Source organism: Schistocerca americana, chromosome 2, assembly GCF_021461395.2.
Source record: "Schistocerca americana isolate TAMUIC-IGC-003095 chromosome 2, iqSchAmer2.1, whole genome shotgun sequence".
Classification (NCBI taxonomy): Eukaryota; Metazoa; Arthropoda; class Insecta; order Orthoptera; family Acrididae; genus Schistocerca; species Schistocerca americana.
The window spans coordinates 962,351,998-962,376,215 of record NC_060120.1 but is presented as its reverse complement, the minus strand read 5'-3'; the positions used below and the strand labels follow the sequence as shown (position 1 = coordinate 962,376,215).

General features: G+C 40.0%; 1 protein-coding gene across 1 annotated transcript in view; it reads left to right on the top strand.

Annotated features, from left to right (window-relative positions):
• LOC124596203 (misshapen-like kinase 1) overlaps window positions 1–24,218 on the top strand; it is a gene marked incomplete in the record, with an annotated part of 335,677 nt that overhangs the window by 241,960 nt on the left and 69,499 nt on the right. The window contains 1 exon segment of the mRNA XM_047135251.1: window positions 12,515–12,737. Coding sequence (XP_046991207.1) covers window positions 12,515–12,737 — 223 coding nt within the window.

The following is a 24,218-nucleotide window of genomic DNA, read 5'->3' as shown; positions in this document are numbered from 1 at the left end:
ATGGCAGCATGGCAGGGAGGAACTGTCTCATTTTCACAAGCATCTCAACAGGATCAATCTGAATATTCAGTTTACTATGGAGGAGGAGGTGAATTTAGAAGGAAGATAAAACTTTCTTGATGTGCTAGTTTCCAAGAAAGATGATGGTAGTTTGGGCCACACCGTTTACCAGAGACCCATGCAGACAGACCGTTGCGTACACCAGGATTCAAACCACCACACACGACAATAGCAAGTCATCATAAAAACTTAGGCAGATAGAGCAAGGAAAAACTGCAAACCAGAGCTCCAGAGCTGCTTGATGCAGAATTAAAACATTTCAAAATCGGCCAAGGATGCTTGCCAACCGCTGGAAAAAGCAGGAGTGTATACGATTCTGTGTAGTTTGGGGAGGTATACGTGGGTACTACAAAAAGAATGGTCAGAAAATGACTAGAAGAGCACAAGGGCAATTGCAGAAGATGGGAGACTGACAGATCAGCTGTTGCAGAACGTGCTTTGCAGCCAGGACCACCACATTCATTTTGATAGGGCTCAAGTGCTGGCAGCCACAAGCGGATACCATAAATAGTTATACAGAGAGGCCGAAGGAATTTCAGTGGGAAGGAGGAGGGCATGAAATTGAATAACATCCGGATTCCAGTTCAGAAGATGATGTGTACTAGTATTCCATCATGGGGTGACAGCAACGGCAGACAATGGCCATCGATAACAGCCAATTGTGCTCACGTATTCAAAACTTGTGATATCTTGCCACTGCATGGAAGCACACAGAAGTGGAATCTTCCTGAACTCAGCAGTGAGCCAGGGTGTGAATCAGACATTCAAAGAAGCTACGATCCCCCTTGAAAATGTCCTCTGTAGATGGTTACAAAACATTGGGTTTTAAGGTGAAATCCATTCAACCACAGCATAATGACCGGAACACTTTATGAATTATCTTCTGACAATGTTACAGAGTTTTTGACCTGTGGGAAACTGTCTTGTTATTGAAGATAGGTGAACATATTAAATGAATTAAATTTTAAGAATGCATCAAATAGTAATCTACTTCAAACCAGAGCATTCTAACATGAAATAATTTCAGTTAAATATGATGCACAAGGGTCCACTCCTGCAGCAAGTACTAAGTGGTCATCCATATGGTTTCGAAATGGATCACTAGGCATATAATTAACCTTTCAAGGCCTTCTTATTAAAACATCAAAATTTATGAAAATATAATTCTTTTATACAGCTATTTACCATTGTTGTTTGCACACTTCAAACATGCAACTGAACCCCAACTTCATTTCTGTGATGATGTCCACTAACATCCCTCTTGTTGCTTTGACAGATGCTTCACATGTCGTCGTTTAATGAAATGAAAAAACTGTGTGTGGCTAACTTTAATAAGACGATTCGTAACAGTGGCCAATAATATGCAGCGTTCTGCAATAATAATCATAAACATGATAACAAATCGTATCCTCAGGAAATGGAATTGTATTGGTAATTCTCTTATCCATACAACACTTTCTCCCCAATAGTTTTAGACTTCAATGTCATTTCAGCTTCATTATATTTCTCAAACATTTCCTTACCATTATTCGTAGTTGCGTCTTTGTTTATGTTCAGAGCTGCAGGGGTTCTTCTGATTACATTCTTAATGGGGAGGAGCAGCCCGCTATTAAGTTTTTCAGTCTAAAAGTGCACATGTAATGTGCAAACCATTCATCACGACTGATCTCATATGGCAATCCCCTAGCCGAGAGAATGATGTCGAACTTTTCCACTCATAACTTTCAGTGAACTATTTCTAATATTGTTCCATGTCACACAACAAAAGCAGTAACAACAAATCTGCCACAGTAAAAATGAAAACAAACGAAAACACAGGGTGCAGTGAACGTACAGAACAGCAAGCTCTCTGGAACTCAAACACAGAGCTAGCAGAAAGTGTTGCAGTGGTGGAGAGAAGGATTGGCAACTTTGAATGCTTGCTGTGGCTATAGGTATTGTGCAATTGATGGACTGTGCTCTGTGCCTCAAGGTGGTCTGTCCCTACTACTTTTTTTTTAACCATATGCTAGTCATCCTCTAGTTATAATGTTGCCTGTTGGTGGATCACCTTAGCAAGATGTTTTATTGCTGTGCCAAGACAGGAATGTGTGAACACAAAATTGTGATCTTGATATCTGGCTCCTGCAGTCTCTTTAAGTGGTGTGTACTTTTATCAGGATGTTAAATTTTACTGATAATTAACTCTGGACAGGGATCCTCCTCCAACAGTTATCATTATCTTGCGAAGGCAATAAGCATTTAATTTGTTAGAACATTGAGTAATTTTAGTGCCACCAGCTTATGCAGTGCCTAAGATTCTCAACATAATTTTCTATTATGTTGTTAAATTAAACTGAATTAGACTAAATGTGGAAGAAAAACAAGGGTAGATGAAATAGTATTAAATTACTCCGGATATTTCTAATCCACTCGTGTTGCTTCTTTATGACTTCTTTTTTATTTTACTGTTTAGCTGTACATTATGCTGACTTTAAGGCTGGTTTATTTCACTATATCAATTGGTTTTACTTTAGTTCTAGCTAATTTTATGACATGCTGCCTGGTTGCATCTAAGAGTCACTAATCTACCACTGGTACACACAGTTCTGACTGTGCTATTTTTCTTCTTTGTGGCACTCTGCAAGTAAGATCCACAGGAGCTTCCAATGGTTAGATTAATAATTGCTGTGTTACCTGCCATTCATTCTTTAACTCTTCGACTACCACATGAGTGCTGACATAATTTCTCAACATGTTTCATAAATTACATACTAAAATAGGTTATAATATGTGTTGCCTCCTTTCACATACAATCTTGTAAATTAAAGAAACATATGTCTAATACATGCCTGACTGATGAAATGAGCAATCAGCAGATAAAAATAAACTATTGTGAAATTTACCTGCAAAATATGACAAAGAAAAAACTTCTGTGCCAGAAGCCATGAACAGCTGACCTGTGGTGGTTGCAGGACATAAGAGGTGTGCTGGTTGAATTCTCCAAAAACATTTGTGCCTGTCAAGTGGAGAGTTGATTATGTACAGGAAGCACAAACAAGAAAGAAAGTGATGTTGAGGCTCTCAGGAGCTCCATTACTTGGTATCACTAAAACTACACAATATTCTAACAAATGAAATGCTTATAATGTTGAATGTTGATGGAGGACTGCAGCAAAGTGTTAACTGTCATGGTTTAATTTTCACATTCTGATACAGATACATACTGCTGATAGAGACTGCAAATAATTTTCCACATGTTGAGCACCACAACTGGTACTAATATCAGTTTTGATGAAAACCATCTCAGCTGTATTATTACACATTTATTGTAGTAACATGATGGAGACTGCATTATCATCAGTGAGCTTGAAATCAAATTCATCATTTTGTGTATTTCTGTCTTGCCGCAACTACTGATACACCATGCTGAGGTTTTCCATCAACAAGTGACATTATCACTAGGAGACAACTAGCAGTTGGGTGAATAAAATGCTGCAAATTCAGTAGCACCATACTCCCAACACAGCTGAAAGCCTCAGAAACATTTATTACATTGGGAGTATCTTAATTTAGTTATTTCTGTGTTCTGTAGTTCATAATTATTGTAACTTCTTGCTATGACAGAGAATAAGACAACTTTGCGACCGTGATACATATTATCAGTAAAAAATATGGCAACAAGCTGACTACTGACATGATTAGCTTAAGTTACAGTCCCTCTTAAACATGTTCTAGTGGAGTGGGAGTGCTTCAAGCAGATGTGATTTAAGTTTGTGTTTAAAGTTAATTATATTATCTCATAAATTATTTACAACTCCTCACTCCTTTCTGTGCCACACTTGAGACTGTGTGAATGATAATCCCATCACAAAACACTATTTTACATTTTGAGACTAATAAGTTTTTTAATTGATCATCCAGCACAGAGCTTTTTACTCATTTCATTGTCAAGTGTGTGATGATGTGTGTTATTTGAGGAAAATCTCTCTTTTATGAATAAATTATTTTTATTCGGATTTTTAGAAGTGCAGGTGCTAAATTTCTTATGTTTTCCTTGTGGGTCACATCACATTACAAATCAATATCATGGCCTTCATTATATCTATTGGTATTACCCTTTCTAATGTCCTGTTATCAAACTTTATAGGCTTTCAGTGTTAACATCAGAACATTTCCACAGTTCTTGTGCAGTTTGTGTTTGCAGAGCGTGCTCTTTTTTTTTTTTTTTTTTTTTTTTTTTTTTTTTTTTTTTTTTTTTTTTTTTTTTTTTTTTTTTTTTTTTTGTTCCATAACAAAGCTGCTAACTGTAAAATATACTATAACCTCAATTATTTCTTACTCTACATTGAAGTTTGTTGTCAAGATCCTTTTTCAAACTAACCTATGTTTGGACCACAATTTACATTCAGACCTATTTTCTTTAGAGCCTTTGCCCAACAACTTAGCTGATGTAGCAGCCTTAGCGTATCATGAAACAATAAAAAGCTCTCCTCCTCCCATCCTCGTCCTATCACTTTCTTTGGTCCTCTGCCCGAAACGCCACAGCAGCTCTATAACTAAGTATGTAGGGTGACCTGAAAACTAAGCCTTATGTTCTGGTAAAATCATTATCTTTCAACTTAGTTATTAAAGGTAGGCCAATTCTCCAATGTTACCAAAAATGTCAGCAGAGGTCGGCACAGTTGAAGAGTGGCAGATTGCAACTTTGTTGCAAATTGTATTTGTATATTTATCTTTAAGAGAGAACTGAATACTGAGTTTGAGTCATGGTCTAGTACTCACATCAAACTGCTGGAAACATTTATTTAATTTGCTTATGGTTCTTTTCAGTTTTGTGTAAATAGGTTCATATTATTTTAGAAATCTGCTCTGAGATAAGTCACTAAAACTTATTTATACAATCCCCAAAATCTTCTTTCCTCCAATCCTTTTTGTATTGCATGAGTATATATAATGCACATAATTATGCTTGTGTGTGTGTAAAGCATGCTACAGAGAAGGCAAGCTGTTTGCACCTACGCCTGCAGTCTGCTATTTATTAATCTTACTCTTTCTATTTTTAATGGTTTTTTTGTGTTCATTATTTGTTCTGTTTAACCAGAAACTTTGTTTATAGTTTTTTATGTTTTGAATGACACAATCACATTTCATTCAGCTGACCACTAATATACTTAATTCTCTTCTTTGATGCATATTCCCACTAACGGGCGGGGGGATAAAATGGACACAAGAGCATATTAATCCATATGTAAGTATGCACATATCTGTTAACATTAGGTGTAGCTAATTTGAAATGTATCAATGGAGATATTGTCTACAATTGCCTGGTTCATAAAGAGAGATTAACACTTGACCTATTCATTGTTTTAAAGTAATGAAGTCTTAGTACTGCAGTTAATTAAATCTCATTAACTTACTGTGCAATATAGTAATTGCATTAAGAAATCTTCATTAGTTTTCATATAGTGTACAGTTAACTCATGATTGGCTCTCAGAAATATGCAGAATGATGATGATTTTGGTTTATTTATTTTAATTCATTGCAAAATAAGATTACTGTTTTAAACCATGTGTATTTGTAATAACCTCTTTCTTTTACTTCTGTTATTATTATTATTGAAAGTTATAAAAACAGCAGAAATGTTTAAAACATTAAGTTCTTTTCTTTGCAATCATTGAGAAATGACTGTGGTTGAAATTTCATTTAATTATGGCTGTCACTAGAAGGTGTACACAAAACTTGAAAGCCAAGAGTAATTCATCTGTAATGTACTGACTGTGAACAGGGTAGTCATATATGTCTTCTTGTTCGTTTGCTTCAAGTATTCAGACTTGTAGCTGTTGATGGTGCTGGCACTGAAATAGTATTCATAATGGCTCAGGACTAAGAGATGCGTAGTAGTGATCAGTCTGTTGCAATGAGCCTCTAAAACTTATCAGACAAATAAACCTAATGTTCACATCTGCACCCAAATTCTGGGGATCCTAAAATGTAACGTGTGTACTGCACAGGCATTTAGCATATCAGAAAGGCAGTCATTTCAGGCCAATGTATAATTTTTGTAGAAGTGTAAGGGATTTTCTGATATGGATATTCCATTTGCTAATACGCCTAGTTTTCATATACTCTGTTGCTTTGTTTGCAATTCGTTCTGTGGAATATAATTTGCAAGAATGGGTTGTATTTGCTGTTGGTCAAATGTGAATGGAGCACTTCTTTCAATACATTCAGCTGTTCATGTATACATACGTGCTTTTATCAGATGAATACCATGTGGGTTTTATCAAATGAATACCATGTTGGCTGAAGCATGATTGGGATTTTGAATTGAGGAGGGAGGTGTGCCAGTTAGTCCATGCAGTTGTGCAAAGCCATTGTGTGAGGGTGGTGTAGTGGTTATTGCATCTACTTAGTGAACAGGAGACCCAGATTCAAATACCAGCCTTTGTACAAATTTTTGTTTGTCACTTCAGTTTGCATATATACATTATACAGTGGTGAGCCAAAACATTATGCCCACGTGTGTAATAGTGTGTTTTCCCACTTTTTGAACACAGTACAGCAGAGATTCTGCTTGGCATTGATTCTACAGGTCCTTCACAGGATTCCAGAAGTACGCGTCACTAGATATCTATGCAAAGGTGAAGCAATCCCTGAAAATTATAGGATGGTGGTTTACATGCAAGCAGCTGGTGCCCAAAATGGGTTCCAGTGGGTTTAGATCCGGCACATTTGCTGGCTAAGACATCAATGTGAGTTCACGAAAATCTCCCTCAAACCACTGTAGCATGATTCTGAACTTGCTACATGCACAGTAATACTACTGGAAGATGTCATCACTGCAGTATGAAGCGATACAGGTGGTCTGCAGTGATGTTCACGTTGTTCACTGCTGTCATCATGCCTTCGATTACCACCACAGATCCCATGGAAACCCAACTCAGTGTACCCTATAGCACAATTCTGCTCTCATCGTCCTGTGTCTGTAGTGTGGTGCATGTTTTATGCAGCCATTTTCCAGGATGAAGGCTTGTAAGAATCCAACCATTCACCTGGTGTAACAAGAAATGCAATTCATTCAACAGTTGACACACTGATCCACAGTGAAAACTCCGTAATGCTGTGCCCAGTTTAGTCATAACTGATGATGTTGTTGGGTCAACACAGGAACACACTGGGGTCGTGTGTTGTGGAGCTCCACATTGAACAATGACCTTTGATCAGTGTGCTCTCAAACTCTTGTGCCTGCACCGGCATTGTACTCTGTTGTCAGATCTGCCATTGATCCTGTCCTGGATTACACACTGGAAGATCATCTGAGCTGTACATTTTGTGATGAGACATTGTTGTCCAATACTACACAGCCTACTCGTTATTTCCCCATCCTTGAACCACTTTCCATAGGTGCTCACAACAATCGTACACCAGCTGTACCATTTCAGAGATTCTTGTTTCCAGCCAAAGCACCAAAGCAATGTACTCTTCGTCAAAACCACTTCTATCAGTGGGTTTCCACATTTGCAGCCCATAAGTTAGCTGTGATGATGATTCATCCATCTCTCTTCCATTTGAATTCTTTCCTGGCCTCACAGTGGGCAGTGGCCATAATGTTTTGACTCATCAGTGTGTGTTGTGTGTGTGTGTGTGTGTGTGTGTGTGTGTGTGTGTGTGTGTGTGTGTAATAGAGGGAAACATTCCACGTGGGAAAAATATATATAAAAAATACAGATGCTGTATATTACCAAACAAGAAAGCGTTGGTCTGTTGATAGACACAATAAAAAACACACAAACACACACACAAATTTCAAGCTCTCGCAACCAAAGGTTACTTCATCAGGAAAGAGGGAAGGAGAGGGAAAGACGAAAGGATGTGGGTTTTAAGGGAGAGGGTAAGGAGTCTTTCCAATCCCGGGAGCGGAAAGACTTACTTTAGGGGGAAAAAAAGGACAGGTATGCACTCGCACACACACATATATCCATCCGCATATGTGTGGATGGATATGTGTGTGTGTGCGAGTGTATATCTGTCCTTTTTTCCCCCCTAGGTAAGTCTTTCCGCTCCCAGGATTGGAATGACTCCTTACCCTCTCCCTTAAAACCCACATCCTTTTGTCTTTCCCTCTCCTCCCGTCTTTCCTGATGAAGCAACCTTGGGTTGCGAAAGCTTGAAATTTGTGTGTGTGTTTGTGTGTTTTTTATTTATCAACTTTCTTTATTTAAAATACTTGGGATGTGTATTTATTTTAGTTTTTGTGTAGTTTTAAATTTGCAACTTGCCTGGAATGAAAACAGCATAGTTTTCGTCGTTTCTTTTTAATAGTTGTCTTCATTTTGTAGTTTCTAACTCAGTCACTGTAGATGTAAGCTTAGAAATAACTTATGTAAAGTACAAGTGTAATATGCACCATTATCAGTTATCTTAAAAGCTCACAGTTGTGAAGAATGAAATATTTTGTTTTTGTTCCCTTTTGTAAATAACGCAATTTCAAATTGTGCCATATTATTTCAGTCTTTTGTTGTCATTTTTCAGTATGCTTTTTTAATCAGCATATTGGCAATGATCTTTTCAGAAGAAAATAACGCTCTGAGTTCCATATTATAATGCTAACAAAGCCTTGTATGCAAAAATCAAAGCAAAACTGCCTTCTCATTTTGATACAAAATGACATATTTCATAGAAAAATATAAGTAACAGTCTATTACTGTTAATGCTGTACTGGAAAGTCATGCATGGTATACAAATAATGTAAAGGTAGCCTCTCACCATATCGTTAAGGTTTGGAGTTGTCTTCATGTCATATATAACACAAATCTTCATGTCCTACATAACACAAAATATGTCACAGCACGTCACACACTTACCCTAGCCACATGCACCTAGAAAGTAACTTAATGTGCTCTCTTCATGTTGCTGCATGTATGATTCTGCCAACTGCTTGCATTTTGTTATCCTTATTGTTGTTTGTACTTGTTGTTATAACTACTATTGAACATATTTTCTGATTTTAATTTATTTTTATACCCTTCAGTGCTTCCACTCTTCTGCGTATACTGCTTCACATCCCAAATTTTTAGTTATTATTATTATTATTATTATTATTATTATTATTATTATTTTCTAACTTCGTTCTGTTTTCGTTTCTCCTCTATTACTAGCATGCCATGTCTTGGTGTTGCATTGTTAGTAATGTACCCTTACTTTTTACCAATTATTTTTTCCCTCTCCCATATTTGTGAAAAAGAGTCTGTGTTTCTTTTCATCTTTTTCTCGACATTAGTCTCGCATTTGTCATCTATTGCCTCCATCTAAACCCTCCACTCCTTTGAAATTGGTGTTGTATTTGAAGAATGATACCTGCAAGTGTTTCGTAGACACTGTGAGGTATATCTTTGCATATAGTGAATGGCATTTGAAATACACGTGCAAAATATTTAACAAGTTGCAGGTACACGAATCGCTGGTGTATCCAAAACATGTTGACCGTTGAAATTGAGAACCCCTTTGTGACAGACATGGTTCTGTTATTGTGTTGTTCAGAGAATGAAAAAATATATATATATAAACAGTGGAATGAGTAAATACAACCATCCAGCGTTTAATGGAAGTAGAGGTAAAAGAAGGTTGCAATGTGGTAGCTTAGTATACGAACTTGTGTTTCTAAGAGCACACAGACAAATTGTATTCACATACAGCTTCATCGTCTCAGAACTGCAGTTGACAAAAATCACTGATGTATCCAAAATATGTTGGTTGCTGAAATTGAGTACCAATTTTGTGACAAGAATGCTTCTGTAATGCATCGAGCACGGTGCAGGACTCATGTATATGTAACATTTAAGCCAATTTTACATAGATGTGGTGATGAGGGCATGCATCATACGCTCATAATACTGTCTGAAACTCGAATAAAGCTTAAACCACAAACTAAAGTTAGTGCAGCTCAAAACAACAGATTTAAAATCTTAGTTTCAAACAGAAATTGTGTACTAGCTGTAGTGACAACAAATAATTATAGTAGATTATTATGGCTGTCAATACCTGGATTTCAGATATGGCTTGTTGCCTCACTCTTGACAGTGGATATACCTGTGGTTGTCACACAACTTAACAAAATGTTGAATGACAAAGGTCATGCAACTATATTTCTTTATTTGCCTCAAAATAATTTTTAACGTATCATCTGCACAAAAAAGTGGTGTTGATTTTATCAGTCATGTTTTATTCATCCAATGGGAAAGTTGCTATGCCTGTTAAAATTTATATTTGAATCTCATATTTATCAAATTTAGTTACACAGCTGAAATGTTGTTGTTGTTGTGGTCTTCAGTCCTGAGACTGGTTTGATGCAGCTCTCCATGCTACTCTATCCTGTGCAAGCTTCTTCATCTCCCAGTACCTACTGCAACCTACATTCTTCTGAATCTGTTTAGCGTATTCATCTCTTGGTCTCCCTCTACGATTTTTACCCTCCACGCTGACCTTCAATACTAAATTTGTGATCCCTTGATGCCTCAGAACATGTCCTACCAACCTATCCCTTCTTCTAGTCAAGTTGCGCCACAAACTTCTCTTCTCCCCAATCCTATTCAATACCTCCTCATTAGTTATATGATCTACCCATCTAATCTTCAGCATTCTTCTGTAGCACCCCATTTCAAAAGCTTCTATTCTCTTCTTGTCCAAACTATTTATCGTCCATGTTTCACTTCCATACATGGCTACACTCCATACAAATACTTTCAGAAACGACTTCCTGACACTAAATCTATACCCAATATTAACAAATTTCTCTTCTTCAGAAATGCTTTCCAGCTGAAATATAAGGATAATATTCCGATTCACTGTAATTTTTTAATTAATGGTGCTGTACTTTCATGTAACACTGTTTATCAGGATCCTATGCTTGCTGGAATCTTACAAAACATTTTCTGATGTATATAAGATATATGCAACTGTATACAGCTATTTTATGTTTCTTCTGTACATCACATAATGAAACAGCTGCTTTCATTTATGTGTAACACTTTTGGCAAGTTTTTGAATATTTTAATGCTGTGGCTACTTAAGATTCCATCATTCTTAGCAGCTGATTTCATAAGATACTCTCATCATACACTACCTGACTCTCTCCCTTCTACTATTAAGCCAATACTTTGATTTGCCAATTTTTTTTTCCAGTGAAAGTATACATTTGTCAAAGGTCTGATGGCACTTTGAGATTTAGCAGCATTGGTACTTGGTAAAGGAAAGCAGTTTCATTTGTAGAATTCGACCAACTAGGGAATGAATAAATGGCTGCGAACGTTACATTTTGTGTGTTTGAAATTATGTATGATGCAAACGCAAGACTCATAATCTCTCTCTCAGAAAATTTTGAGCAGTTGTGCCAATTCTGCTGGTCTGAAAATTCAATTTGCTTATAAAAAGCCTCACTTGTTGCTTCTTTAGGAATGTTTAATAAGCAGAGAGAGCTTCTTTCAAATTGTGTTGTTGTTCAAACTTCCAATGAAGGAAATACATTCTTTTTCCTGCTTTCCTTCTTCTCTTCACTTTGGCTGCGTGGCCATGACATGAAAGATCCGCATGTGTGTCTACCATTTTCTGCATGAATTAAATTTTTACACCCACATTTCAGTACTGAATTATAAATTTAACCTGCTGCTCATTCCCCTGGAATGAGATGTATTTTCTTCTTTAGCACCCACACTTAATTTAATTTAAAAATATACTGTTGTTTTATGTGGGTTTGTTTTGTCTAAATACATTGAACCAATAAGTAGTGTTGGGGATAACCCCCAAATAACTTGCCAATAAATAATGTTTGGGGCTAATCCCCAAATAACTTACATGATCTCTGATTCACATGCAAATCCCTTATGAAATGATAAAACATTGCCTCCATCAAAACTCTGTGGCTGATGTCTTCATAATATCATGTAAAATGTGTGACAGGTGAGTGTCTGTCCACTTGTAATAGCCATAAGGTATCTTATTGAAATTTGCATCAGTATATTAGTTTGTATACTGCTAACATGTCTTTCTTGAGCATCAGCAGTGATCTACAACTAAGCCAGTTTCAGCACATTCTAATGTGACCCTTGTAGTGAAATTCAGTTTCTAATGAGGAGGTCAGTTTTGTGCAGCATACATAAAAATGCTTCATGATGTGTTAGCTATTATACTTTCTGCTCTCTCTCTCTCTCTCTCTCTCTCTCTCTCTCTCTCTCTTTCTTTCTTTCTTTTAAAAAAAATCTGTGATAGGTGTTACAGAGGTGATATCATTGCTGGTACATGTTGAGGTGAACAGTGCCAGTGTGGTTGAATTACGCATTTTTTGTTGTTATTTTGTGGAGGTGTTCAGTTATAACTTCTTGTGAATTTAGTATTGTAATTGTAAAGAATTTAATTAAGTAATAAAATTCAGTAACAAGTGGAGTTTAACTTGGTGTTGTTTTTATTTTTCTTCAGTATCGTCAGGCTGTTTCTAAATCTCCTCCACACCTCCTTCAACAGAAACAACGTTCCTTCTTAACTTTTGGATTTGGTGCTGGTGGGTCTGGTCCTGCGAGAAGAGAATCTCATGTGAATGTGAATGTAACCCCGACATCACATGATGTTGGTTCTGATACACCAGAGATCCGCAAATACAAGAAGAGATTCAATTCAGAAATTTTATGTGCTGCACTGTGGGGTGAGTATTTAGTATTTTATTTAAACCTTTTTTTATTTTATTTTATTTTATTTTTTTTTTTTTTGCATATAATACTAGCATGTTAGGTTTAATGTCTGCCTAAAGTCATTTGTTTACTTCTCTTCTTTTCATTAATAGTTTTGAATTAGTAATTGGTTTGATTGTGTCTGTAGACTTTGTATAGACAAAAGTGTGTAAAACTTTTGCTTTATGTGAAATTTGTTCTTTTGATTTGCTTTTTGTAATGGAACAGTGTAACATTTCTAACAAGTGGGTTCTTTCCGAACCTTAATGGTTTTTTTATAGCATTAGAAATATTTATAAACTTTCCTGCATATTTAAATACATTTCTGGTATTGACAAAATTATTTTCGTTTTTACAAAAAGAATAGATTCCTACGCACTAAATAGAGGAAGTGTTGAGGGACAGACAGGCACATCGAAGAAGTCTGCTAGATGTCATTTAACTATTGCACAAGTACTTCATCTGTCATAGACAGAATAAAACACACGTGCGTTCATAACATACACACACACACACGACTACTGTTATCTCCGGGTGCTAATGCCCGTCTGTGACTACATATAAGGTGAATAACAGTGCCTGTGTTATTAAAAAGTGTGCAGCATGTGTGAAGGAACATTGCAGTGTGCTTTGTTAATAACATAGACACTGATATTTCATATTTATTTGCTAGTACTAGACCTTCAGCTCCCAATAATATGTACTTCCTGGGTGGGAATATATGTAAAATCATCCTAACTGCCGTCTGCTTCACATCTGCTGGGCAGCGAGCTATGTTAATTTAAGTATTAACTGTGTTTTTCTTACTTGTCACTTCTTTTTCCGTGTGTTTTTGCTTTTAGAAAGCTTTAATTTTAGAGTACTAGTAATAGTCTTTCATAGATATCGTGTTTGTTTTGAATACAGTCCAGAGACCGGTAGTGCTTATTTTCATTGTTTTCAACAAGAAGTGTCTACTAACCACAGTTTAGTCAGCCATCAGCCGCCTTTAGTGAATTAGCAGTCTAGTTAAAAGTTTATTAACTCTCTATAGTAAATTGTTGATTTCTTAGGATGGATAGGACATGTGACTGCTGTGTGCGGATGCAGGAGGAGCTGGCCACTGTTCGCAAACAGCTGAACATGTTGATGGCCGTGGTCAGCCATCTTCAGGCTGCTGCCTCGGAGTGTAGCGGCAGTGGGGAGTCTGGTGCGTCGCATGGTACACCCCAGGTGTTACATGCTCCACGGTCCCGGGTACCGGGCGCGGCTGGGCCACCCTCTCCCCAAGGAGAGTGGCGGGTTCAGCGGTGTTCGCGTCGCACGAGGCAAAGGGTCAATGTGGAGGCTGGCCGTGTGGCATCGCCTGCTCTGCCTGTGAGTGGACATTTTCAGCAAGGTCCTAGCAGACACAGGGAGAGGGGTTTATTAGTGATTGGAAGCTCCAGTGTTAGGCGAGTGATAGAGCCCCTTAGGGAAATAGGGGAAAGGTCAGGGAAGAAGGCCAGTGTTCACTCTGTCTGCTTGCTGGGGGGTCTCATCCGAGATGTGGAGGCGGCCCTGCCAGTGGCGAGAGAGAGCACTGGGTGCACCCGACTGCAGATTGTTGCTTATGTCGGTACCAATTACTCCTGCCACCTGGGTTCAGAGGTCATCCTCAGTTCATACAGGCGGTTGGCGGAGTTGGTGAAGGTGGAAAGCCTCGCTCGCGTGGTGAAATCTGAGCTAACTATTTGTAGTATCTTTCCCAGAACCGATCGCAGTTCTGTGGTTTGGAGCTGAGTGGAAGGCTTAAACCAGAGTCTCAGACGATTCTGCGGAGATCTGGGGTGCAACTTTCTCGACCTCCGCTATCGGGTGGAGAAATGTAGGGCCCCCCTGAATAGGTCAGGCATGCACTGCACACAGGAAGCGGCTACAAGGGTAGCGGAGTACATTTGGAGTGCACGTGTGGGTTTTTTAGGTTGGAGAATTCCCTCCCTAGGCCCAACAAGATGCCTCCTGAGATGCGACAAGGTAGTAGTAGTCAAAACGCAACAGTGAATAACAATATTAATGTGGTAATAGTAAACTGCAGGAGCATCTATAGAAAGGTCCCAGAACTGCTCTCATAAATAAACAGTCACAATACCCACATAGTACTAGGGACAGAAACTTGGCTGAAACCAGATGTAAACAGTAATGAAATTCTAAACTCAGATTGGAATGTATACCGTAGAGACAGACTGGACAGTGGAGGGGGAGGCATGTTTATAACGATAAAAAGTGGAGTAGTATCAAAGGAAATTGACGGAGATCTTAAATGTTAAATAATTTGGGTGAAGGTCACAGTTAAAGCAGGCTCAAACATGGTAATTGGATGTCTCTGTATGCCCCCTGGCTCAGCAGCTGTTGTGGCAGAGCACCTGAAGGAAAATTTGGAAAATATTTCGAGTAGATTTCCCGACCATGTTAAGGTCTGGGTGGAGATTTTAATTTGCTGGATATAGACTGGGAGACTCAAACGTTTATAACGGGTGGCAGGGACAAAGAATCCAGTGAAATTTTTTTAAAGTGCATTATCTGAAAACTACATTGAGCAGTTAAACAGAGAACCGACTCGTGGCGATAACATATTACACCTTCTGGTGATAAACAGACCGGAACTATTTGAAACAGTTAACGCAGAACAGGGAATCAGGAATCATAAAGTGGTTACTGCATCGATGATTTTAGCCGTAAATAGAAATATTAAAAAAGGTAGGAAGATTTTTTTGTTTAGCGAAAGTGACAAAAAGCAGATTTCAGTGTACTTGACAGCTCAACACAAAAGTTTTATCTCGAGTACAGAAAGTGTTGAGGATCAGTGGACAAAGTTCAAAACCATCGTACAATATGCATTAGATGAGTATGTGCCAGGCAAGATCGTAAGAGATGGAAATGAGCCACCATGGTACAACAACCGAGTTAGAAAACTGCTGCGGAAGCAAAGGGAACTTCATAGCAAACATAAACATAGCCAAAGCCTTGCAGACAAACAAAAATTATGCGAAGCGAAATGTGGTGTGAGGAGGGCTATGTGAGAGGTGTTCAATGAATATGAAAGTAAAGTTCTATGTACTGACTTGGCAGAAAATCCTAAGAAATTTTGGTCTTATGTCAAAGAGGTAGGTGGATCAAAATAAAATGTCCAGACACTCTGTGACCAAAATGGTACTGGAACAGAGGATGACAGACTAAAGGCTGAAATACTAAACGTCTTTTTCCAATACTGTTTCACAGAGGAAGACTGGACTGTAGTTCCTTATCTAGATTGTCGCACAGATGACAAAATGGTAGATATCGAAATAGATGACAGAGGGATAGAAAAACAATTAAATTCGCTCAAAAGAGGTAATGCCGCTGGACCTGTTGGAATACCAGTTCGATTTTACACGAACTTGCCCCCTTCTTGTAGCAGTGCACCGTAGGTCTCTAGAAAAGCGTAGCCTTCCAATGGATTGGAAAAGGGCACAGGTCATCGCCATTTTCAAGAAGGGACGTTGAACAGATGTGCAGAACTATAGACCTATATTTCTAACGTCGATAAGTTGTAGAATTGTGGAACACGTATTATGTTCGAGTAGAATGACTTTTCTGGAGACTAGAAATCTACTCTGTAGGAATCAGCATGAGTTTCGAAAAAGACAATCGTGTGAAACCCAGCTCGCGCTATTCGTCCACGAGACTCAGAGGGCCATAGACGTGGGATACCAGGTAGATTCCGTGTTTCTTGACTTCCGCAAGGCATTTGATACAGTTCCCCACAGATGTTTAATGAACAAAGTAAGAGCATAAGGACTATCAGACCAAATGTGTGATTGGATTGAAGAGTTCCTAGATAACAGAATGCAACATGTCATTCTCAATGGAGAGAAGCCTTCCGAAGTAAGAGTGATTTTAAGTGTGCCACAGAGGAGTGTCAAAGGACTGTTGCTATTCACAATATACAGGGCTATTCCAAATGATTGAAGCGATTTCATAAATTCACTGTAGCTCCATTCATTGACATGTGGTCACGACACACTACAGATACGTAGAAAAACTCATAAAGTTTTGTTCGGCTGAAGTCGCACTTCAGGTTTCTGCCGCCAAAGCGCTCGAGAGCACAGTGAGACAAAATGGCGACAGGAGCCGAGAAAGCGTGTGTCGTGCTTGAAATGCACTCACATCAGTCAGTCGTAACAGTGCAACGACACTTCAGGACGAAGTTCAACAAAGATCCACCAACTGCTAACTCCATTCGGCAATGGTATGCACAGTTTAAAGCTTCTGGATGCCTCTGTAAGGGGAAATCAGCGGGTCGGCCTGCTGTGAGCGAAGAAACGGTTGAACGCGTGCGGGCAAGTTTCACGCGTAGCCCGCGGAAGTTGCAACATTTTTTCTTAATGGTGAAGTGAACAGACACAATGTGCGAATCTGGGCGGTAGAGAATCCTCACGCATTCGTGCAGCAAATTCGCAATTCACCAAAAGTTAACATGTTTTGTGCAATCTCACGGTTTAAAGTTTACGGCCCCTTTTTCTTCTGCGAAAAAAAACGTTACAGGACACGTGTATCTGGACATGCTGGAAAATTGGCTCATGCCACAACTGGAGACCGACAGTGCCGACTTCATCTTTCAACAGGATGGTGCTCCACCGCACTTCCATCATGATGTTCGGCATTTCTTAAACAGGAGATTGGAAAACCGATGGATCGGTCGTCGTGGAGATCATGATCAGCAATTCATGTCATGGCCTCCACGCCCTCCCGACTTAACCCCAGGCGATTTTTTTCTGTGGGGTTATGTGAAAGATTCCGTGTTTAAACCTCCTCTACCAAGAAACGTGCCAGAACTGCGGGCTCGCATCAACGATGCTTTCGAACTCATTGATGGGGACATGCTGCGCCGAGTGTGGGAGGAACTTGATTATCGGCTTGATGTCTGCCGAATCACTAAAGGGGCATATATCGAACATTTGTGAATGCCTAAAAAAACTTTTTGAGTTTTTGTATGTGTGTGCAAAGCATTGTGAAAATATCTCAAATAATAAAGTTATTGTAGAGCTGTGAAATCGCTTCAATCATTTGTAATAACCCTGTACATAAATGACCTTGTGGATAACATCAGAAGTTCACTAAGGCTTTTTGTGGATGATGCTGTTGTATATCGAGAGGTTGTAACAATGGAAAATTGTACTGAAATGCAGGAGGATGTGCAACGAATTGACGCATGGTGCAGGGAATGGCGATTGAATCTCAATGTAGACAAGTGTAATGTGGTGCGATTACATGGAAAGAAAGATCCTTTATCATTTAGCTACAATATAGCAGGTCAGCAACTGGAAGCAGTTAATTCCATAAATTGTCTGGGAGTAGGCATTGGGGGTGATTTAAAATGGAATGACCATATAAAGTTGATCGTCGGTAAAGCAGATGCCAGACTGAGATTCATTGGAAGAATCCTAAGGAAATGCAATCCGAAAACAAAGGAAGTAGGTTACAGTATGCTTGTTCGCCCACTTCTTGAATACTGCTCACCGGTGTGGGATCTGTACCAGATAGGGTTGATAGAAGAGATAGAGAAGATCCAATGGAGAGTGGCGCGCTTCGTTACGGGATCATTTAGCAATCGTGAAAGCGTTGCGGAGATGATGGATGGGCTCCAGTGGAAGGCTCTGCAGGAGAGACGCTCAGTAGCTCGGTATGGGCTTTTGTTGAAGTTTCGAGAACATACCTTCACCAAGGAATCGAGCAGTATATTGCTCCCTCCTATGTATATCTCGCAAAGAGATGATGAGAATAAAATAAGAGAGATTAGAGCTCACACAGATACATACCGACAATCTTTCTTTCCACGAATAATACGAGACTGAATAGAAGGGAGAAACAATAGAGGTACTCAAAGTATGGATGTAGATGTAGAAGATACAGGTTGTGAAACATAGACTATGACGTATGGAAGTTTGGGTGACCGTGATGTGTTCTCAGATGACCCAAGAATTTAATGTTACAGTTTTCATAATGCAACGAATCCAGGTTCAAGTGTCAGTCCAGCACTAATTTTCATTGTCGTCATTTCCATACACAGTCAAAGGTGGGTAACATTTGCAACTGCAGATACATTTCCTGTATTTCTTAACAGCTGTAGTCGCTACAGTGCTTGTTTCTTTGGACATGCATGCATGTCCAAAGGAACATTGCATTGTACTTCTTAATAACACCGACACTGCTATTTGTACCTCTTCTTCACAAAATGGTATGTAATATATTTTGTTGATTTATCCAGTTTTCAAAATAATGTAGTAAAATTGTGCATTCAAAAACAGTTTTGTTTTTAACACTAAAATAGTCTATGTAGTGCCTCACAGCTAAGACTTTATACCATTGCTGTGAAACATTGTAGAAAGTGAGATTTCTAACCTATTTATCTTTTGACGAGTGTCACTTCTACACTCAAACCTACACTTTGTTGTTACAGTATATTACCATAGTACATTTATTCACTGAGCTCCTATTTAATTTTTAATTTCCCAGCTCTGATGAGAGCTGAATTGTCTCAAAGTGTGCAGCTGGTGTATCATTGTAGCTTGTGTAATAGTATTATGAAAAGTCAAATAATGGAAAATCCAGGATGGAATGTAACAATATTACAGAAGGAAAGTTGCTACTCACCATATATCGGAGATACTGAGTCACGATAGGCACAACAAAAAGATTCACACAATTACAGCTTTCGGCCATTAAGGCCTTTGTCAGCAATACACATACAAACACACTCGCACGCATACATGCTCATGCTAACACAACTTGCACGCACGTCTGCAGTCTCAGATAACTGAAACCACACTGCAAGCATCAGCACCTGTGCATGATGGGAGTGGCGACTGGATGGGGGTAAGGAGGAGGCTGGGGTGAGGAGAGGGAGGGATAGTATGGTGAGGGTGGCGGACAGTGAAGTGCTGCAGTTTAGACGGAGGGCAGGAGAGAAAGGGGGGGAGGGGGAGGAAGTAATGGAAAGGAGAGAAATTAAAAGACTGGGTGTGGCAGTGAAATGGCGGCTGTGTAGTGCTGGAATGGTAACAGGGAGGGGGCTGCATGGATGAGGACAGTGACTAATGAAGGTTGAGACCACAAGGGTTATGGGAACGTAGGATGTATTACAGGGAAAGCTCTCAGCTGTGCAATTCAGAAAAGCTGGTGTTGGTGGGAAGGATCCATATGGCACAGGCTGTGAAGCGGTCATTGAGATGAGGGATATCGTGTTTGGCAGCGTGTTCAGCAACAGGGTGGTCCACTTGTTTTTTGGGCAGAGTTTGTCGGTGGCCCTTCATACGGACAGACAGCTTGTTGGTTGTCATGCCTACATAGAATGCAGCACCGTGGTTGCAGCTTAGCTTGTAAATCACATGACTGGTTCCACAGGTAGCCATGCCTTTGATGGGATAGGTGATGCTAGTGACCGGACTAGAGTAGGTGGTGGTAGAAGGATGTATGGAACAGGTCTTGCATCTGGATGAATTACAGGGGTATGAGCCATGAGGTAAGGGATTGGGAGCAGGGGTTGCGTAAGGATGGATGAGTATATTCTGAAGTTTCGATGACTGGTGGAATACCACTTTAGGAGGGGTGGGAAGGATAGTGGGCAGGACATTTCTCACTTCAGGGCACGGCGAGAGGTAATCAAAACCCTGGTGGAGAATGTGTAATTCAGTTGCTCAAGTCCCAGATGGTACTGAGTTACGAGGGGAATGCTCCTCTGTGGCCGAACTGTGGGACTTTGGGAGGTGGCGGGAGACTGCAAAGATAAGGCAGGGGAGATTTGTTTTTGTACGAGGTTTGGAGGATAATTACAGTCAGTGAAGACTTCAGTGAGACCCTCGCTGTATATTGGGAAGGACAGCTCGTCACTGCAGATGTGACGACCCTGGGTGGCTACACTGTAGGGAAGGGACTTCTTGGTATCTAAGGGGTGGCAGTTGTCGAAGTGGAGATATTGCTGGTGGTTAGTAGGTTTGACATGGACGGAGGTACTGATGTAGCCATCTCTGAGGTGGAAGTCAACATCTAGGAAGGTGGCTCGTTGGGTTGAGTAGAACCAGGTGAAGCAAATGGGGGAGAAGTTGTTGAGGTTCTGGAGGAATGTGGATGGGGCATCCTCACCTTCAACCCAGATAGCAAAGATGTCATCAGTGAATCTGAACCAGATGAGGGGTTTAGCATTCTAGGTTTTTAGGAAGAATTCCTCTAGATGTCCCATGAATAGCTTGGCATAGGATGGTGCCATGCGGGTGCCTATAGCCGTACCCCGGATTTGTTTGTAGGTAATACCTTCTAAGGAGAAGTAATTGTGGGTAGGATATAGTTGGTCATTGTGACTAGCAAGGAGGTTGTTGGTTTGGAATCCAAAGGGCATTTGGAAAGGTAGTGTTCAATAGCAATAAGGCCATGGGCATTAGGAATGTTAGTGTACATGGAGGTGGCATCAACAGTAACGAGCAGGGCACCGTGTGGTAAAGGGACAGGAACTGTGGAGAGTCGGTGGAGGAAATGGTTGGCATCTTTTATGCAGGAGGATAGGTTCTGGGTAATAGGTTGAAGGTGTTGATCTATGAGAGCAGAGATTCTCTCAGTTGGGGCACAGTAACTGTCCACAATGTGTCGTCCTGGGTGGTTGGGTTTATGGACTTTAGGAAGCATGTAGAAGGTGGGGGTGCGGGGAGTGGTAGGGGTAAGTAGAGAGATGGACTCTGAGGAGAGGTTCTGGGATGGGCCTAAGGATTTGAGTAGTGACTGGAGATCCTGCTGGATTATTGGAATGGGGTCACTGTGGCAAGGTTTGTAGGTGGAAGTATCTGACAGCTGATGGAGTCCTTCCTCCAGGTAAACCTTGTGGTTCAAAACAACGGTGGTGGAGCCTTTGTCTGCAGGTAGGATTATAAGGTCGGGATCAGTTTTTAGATGGTGGACTACGGTTCTTTCTGCATATGTAAGGTTAGTTTACATGGTGAGTGATTTGGGGAATGATGGTGAGGCAAGGTTCGAGGTTAAGAAACTCGGGAAGGTTAACAGGGTGTGGTTTGGAGGCAGTGGGGGTGGATCACGGTTGGATAGAGGAATGAACTGCGTTAGGCAATGTTAAATATTGGTCTTTGGTTGAGTCTCGTTGGTCGGGTTGGTGGCGAAAAAGTGTAGGGACTGGGTGGAGGAGAGAAGGTCTTTAGCAAGTCATGCATGATTGAATTTGGGAGCGGGGCAAAAGGTGAGGCCTTTGGAAAGGACTAATATTTCTGTGGGACTAAGGCTTCTGGAGGAAAGGTTCATGACTGTGTTATGGGTCTGTTTAGGTTCTGGGTTGTGTGTGGTGGTGGGAGGAAGTTTTGGTGGTTGGGGTAAGTGTAGTAGGTCTGCAAGACAGGGTTTGTCAGCTATGAGGGGACATGGGGGAGGTTTGGAGGTTGTTGTAGAGGTGGTGGACAGTGGTACTCCAAGGCGGGAATAGGAAGTGAGCAGGATGGAGAGATTTTTGAGGTGGCATTGTGCATGTTGCTCAAGTTCTTGCAGGGCAAGAGTTTCAATGTGTATTATGGGTTCCAGGAATTTGGGATTACATAGCAGGAGAATTTTGCAGATTGAGAGAAGGTACTGCTAGAAGGATTAGGCATGCTTGATATGGTTTTGCAGGACTATGTTGGTGAGGGCTAATGATTGGCGAAATCTGAGCAGTTGGAGGTCATTGTGGAAGGAGGGTTAGCAACCAGAGATGGGTAATTTGATGGTAAGGCCATTAGGGGGAATTTCACGAGCCAAGTAACAACGCAGAAACAGTATGTGGGACTGGGATCTGGCTAGAGATAAGGAAACTCTTCTGTATTGACACAGATGGAAGGAGCAAGGATCCATGGTTGTGAAAAAATGCAAAAAAATATGTAAAAAAGAAGAATTACGTCTGAAAAATTATGCAAAAATACACCTAAATAAGTGTGAAAAATCACGGAAAGGACAAAATGGGTGCACAAGGTGAAAAAACGGGATGAAATCTGATGAGGATGACGATAGCAGAAGGCGACAACTCACTAAAATTGGCGAGAAGTCACAAGGATCAAAATAGAGAATAATTAATAAATAAATATATGAATATTACTGTGGGTAGCAGGTTTGAGGGCAGATAAGCGTGAAGAAGGGAAACGGCAGATGTGACTGGATGAGGTGGATTTAGTGGGTGCGAACAGGGATAGAACAGAGAAAGTGTGGGGGGTGGGGAGGGTTTCGTAGGTAGAGATACAAGATCGTGTAGCACCAAAAAGGTGTGGGAGATAACACGCAAAAATACGCTAACTGACGCAGGGAGAGTGAAAATATGGGTTAATTATATCAACGGTAGTAATGTGGGACAAAGGATGCTGCACCAACAATCAGCATGGTCTTGAGGTTGCCTGTTGTGCGTGGCTAAGATGGGTGATACAGTGTGGCCACAGTTTGGCCTACTCCAATCCAGTCACTAACATCACCTAACCCATCAAAGGCAGGGCTACCAGTGAAACCAGTCATGTGATTTCCAAGCTAAGTTGCAACCACTGTGCAGCATTCTGTGTAGGCATGATAACCAACAAGCCGTCTATCTGCATGAATGGCCACCGACAAACTACTCGCAGTGTGGTTTCAGCTATCTGAGACTGCAGACGTGTGTGCAAGTTGCATTAGTGTGTGTGTGTGTGTGTGTGTGTGTGTGTGTGTGTGTCTATCGCTGACAAAGGCCTTAATGGTCGAAAGCTATAATTATTTGAATCTTTTTGTTGTGCCTATTGCGACTCAGCATCCTCGCTATATGGTGAGTAGAAACGTTCCTTCTCTAATAATATTAGGAAAAGATAGGTGCTACTCATCATATAGCAGAGATGCTGAGTCACAGATAGCCACAAGAAAAAGATTGTCGGAAAGTGAACTTATGGCCAAGAAGGCCTTTGTTGAAAATAGACAAAACGCACAAGCACGATTGCAGTCTCTGGCAGCTGAAGCTAGACTGTGAGGAGCAGTGCATGATGGAAGAGGCAACCAGGTGGGGGTAAGGAAGGGGTGGGAAGTATAGTGTCTAATGTTTTTGACAATTAAGAGTGTGTGAAATGTATGTGCAAACTTCCCACTTCTCTAATACAAGTCAACTTACTCGGTGTATACCTTTAAAAAACTCTCTCACCACTTGCGAAATAATTCAGTATCATAGAATACTTTTCAATAACTATTGGTATATTTGAGCTTCATAAAAACAAAATTCACACTTCGCACATAACCATTTAACTTCTCATAAGTAACTCGGATCATCTCCCATTAGAAACAGATTTAAGTCCATTTAGAAAAGAGTTGACTTCACAACCATTTCTCTACTACAAATGTATTGTAAAATATGTCTTGCCTCCAGCAAGTCCAAGATAAGAGATTTTTTTTTTTTTTTTCAGAATTTAGAATCTCAATTGTTC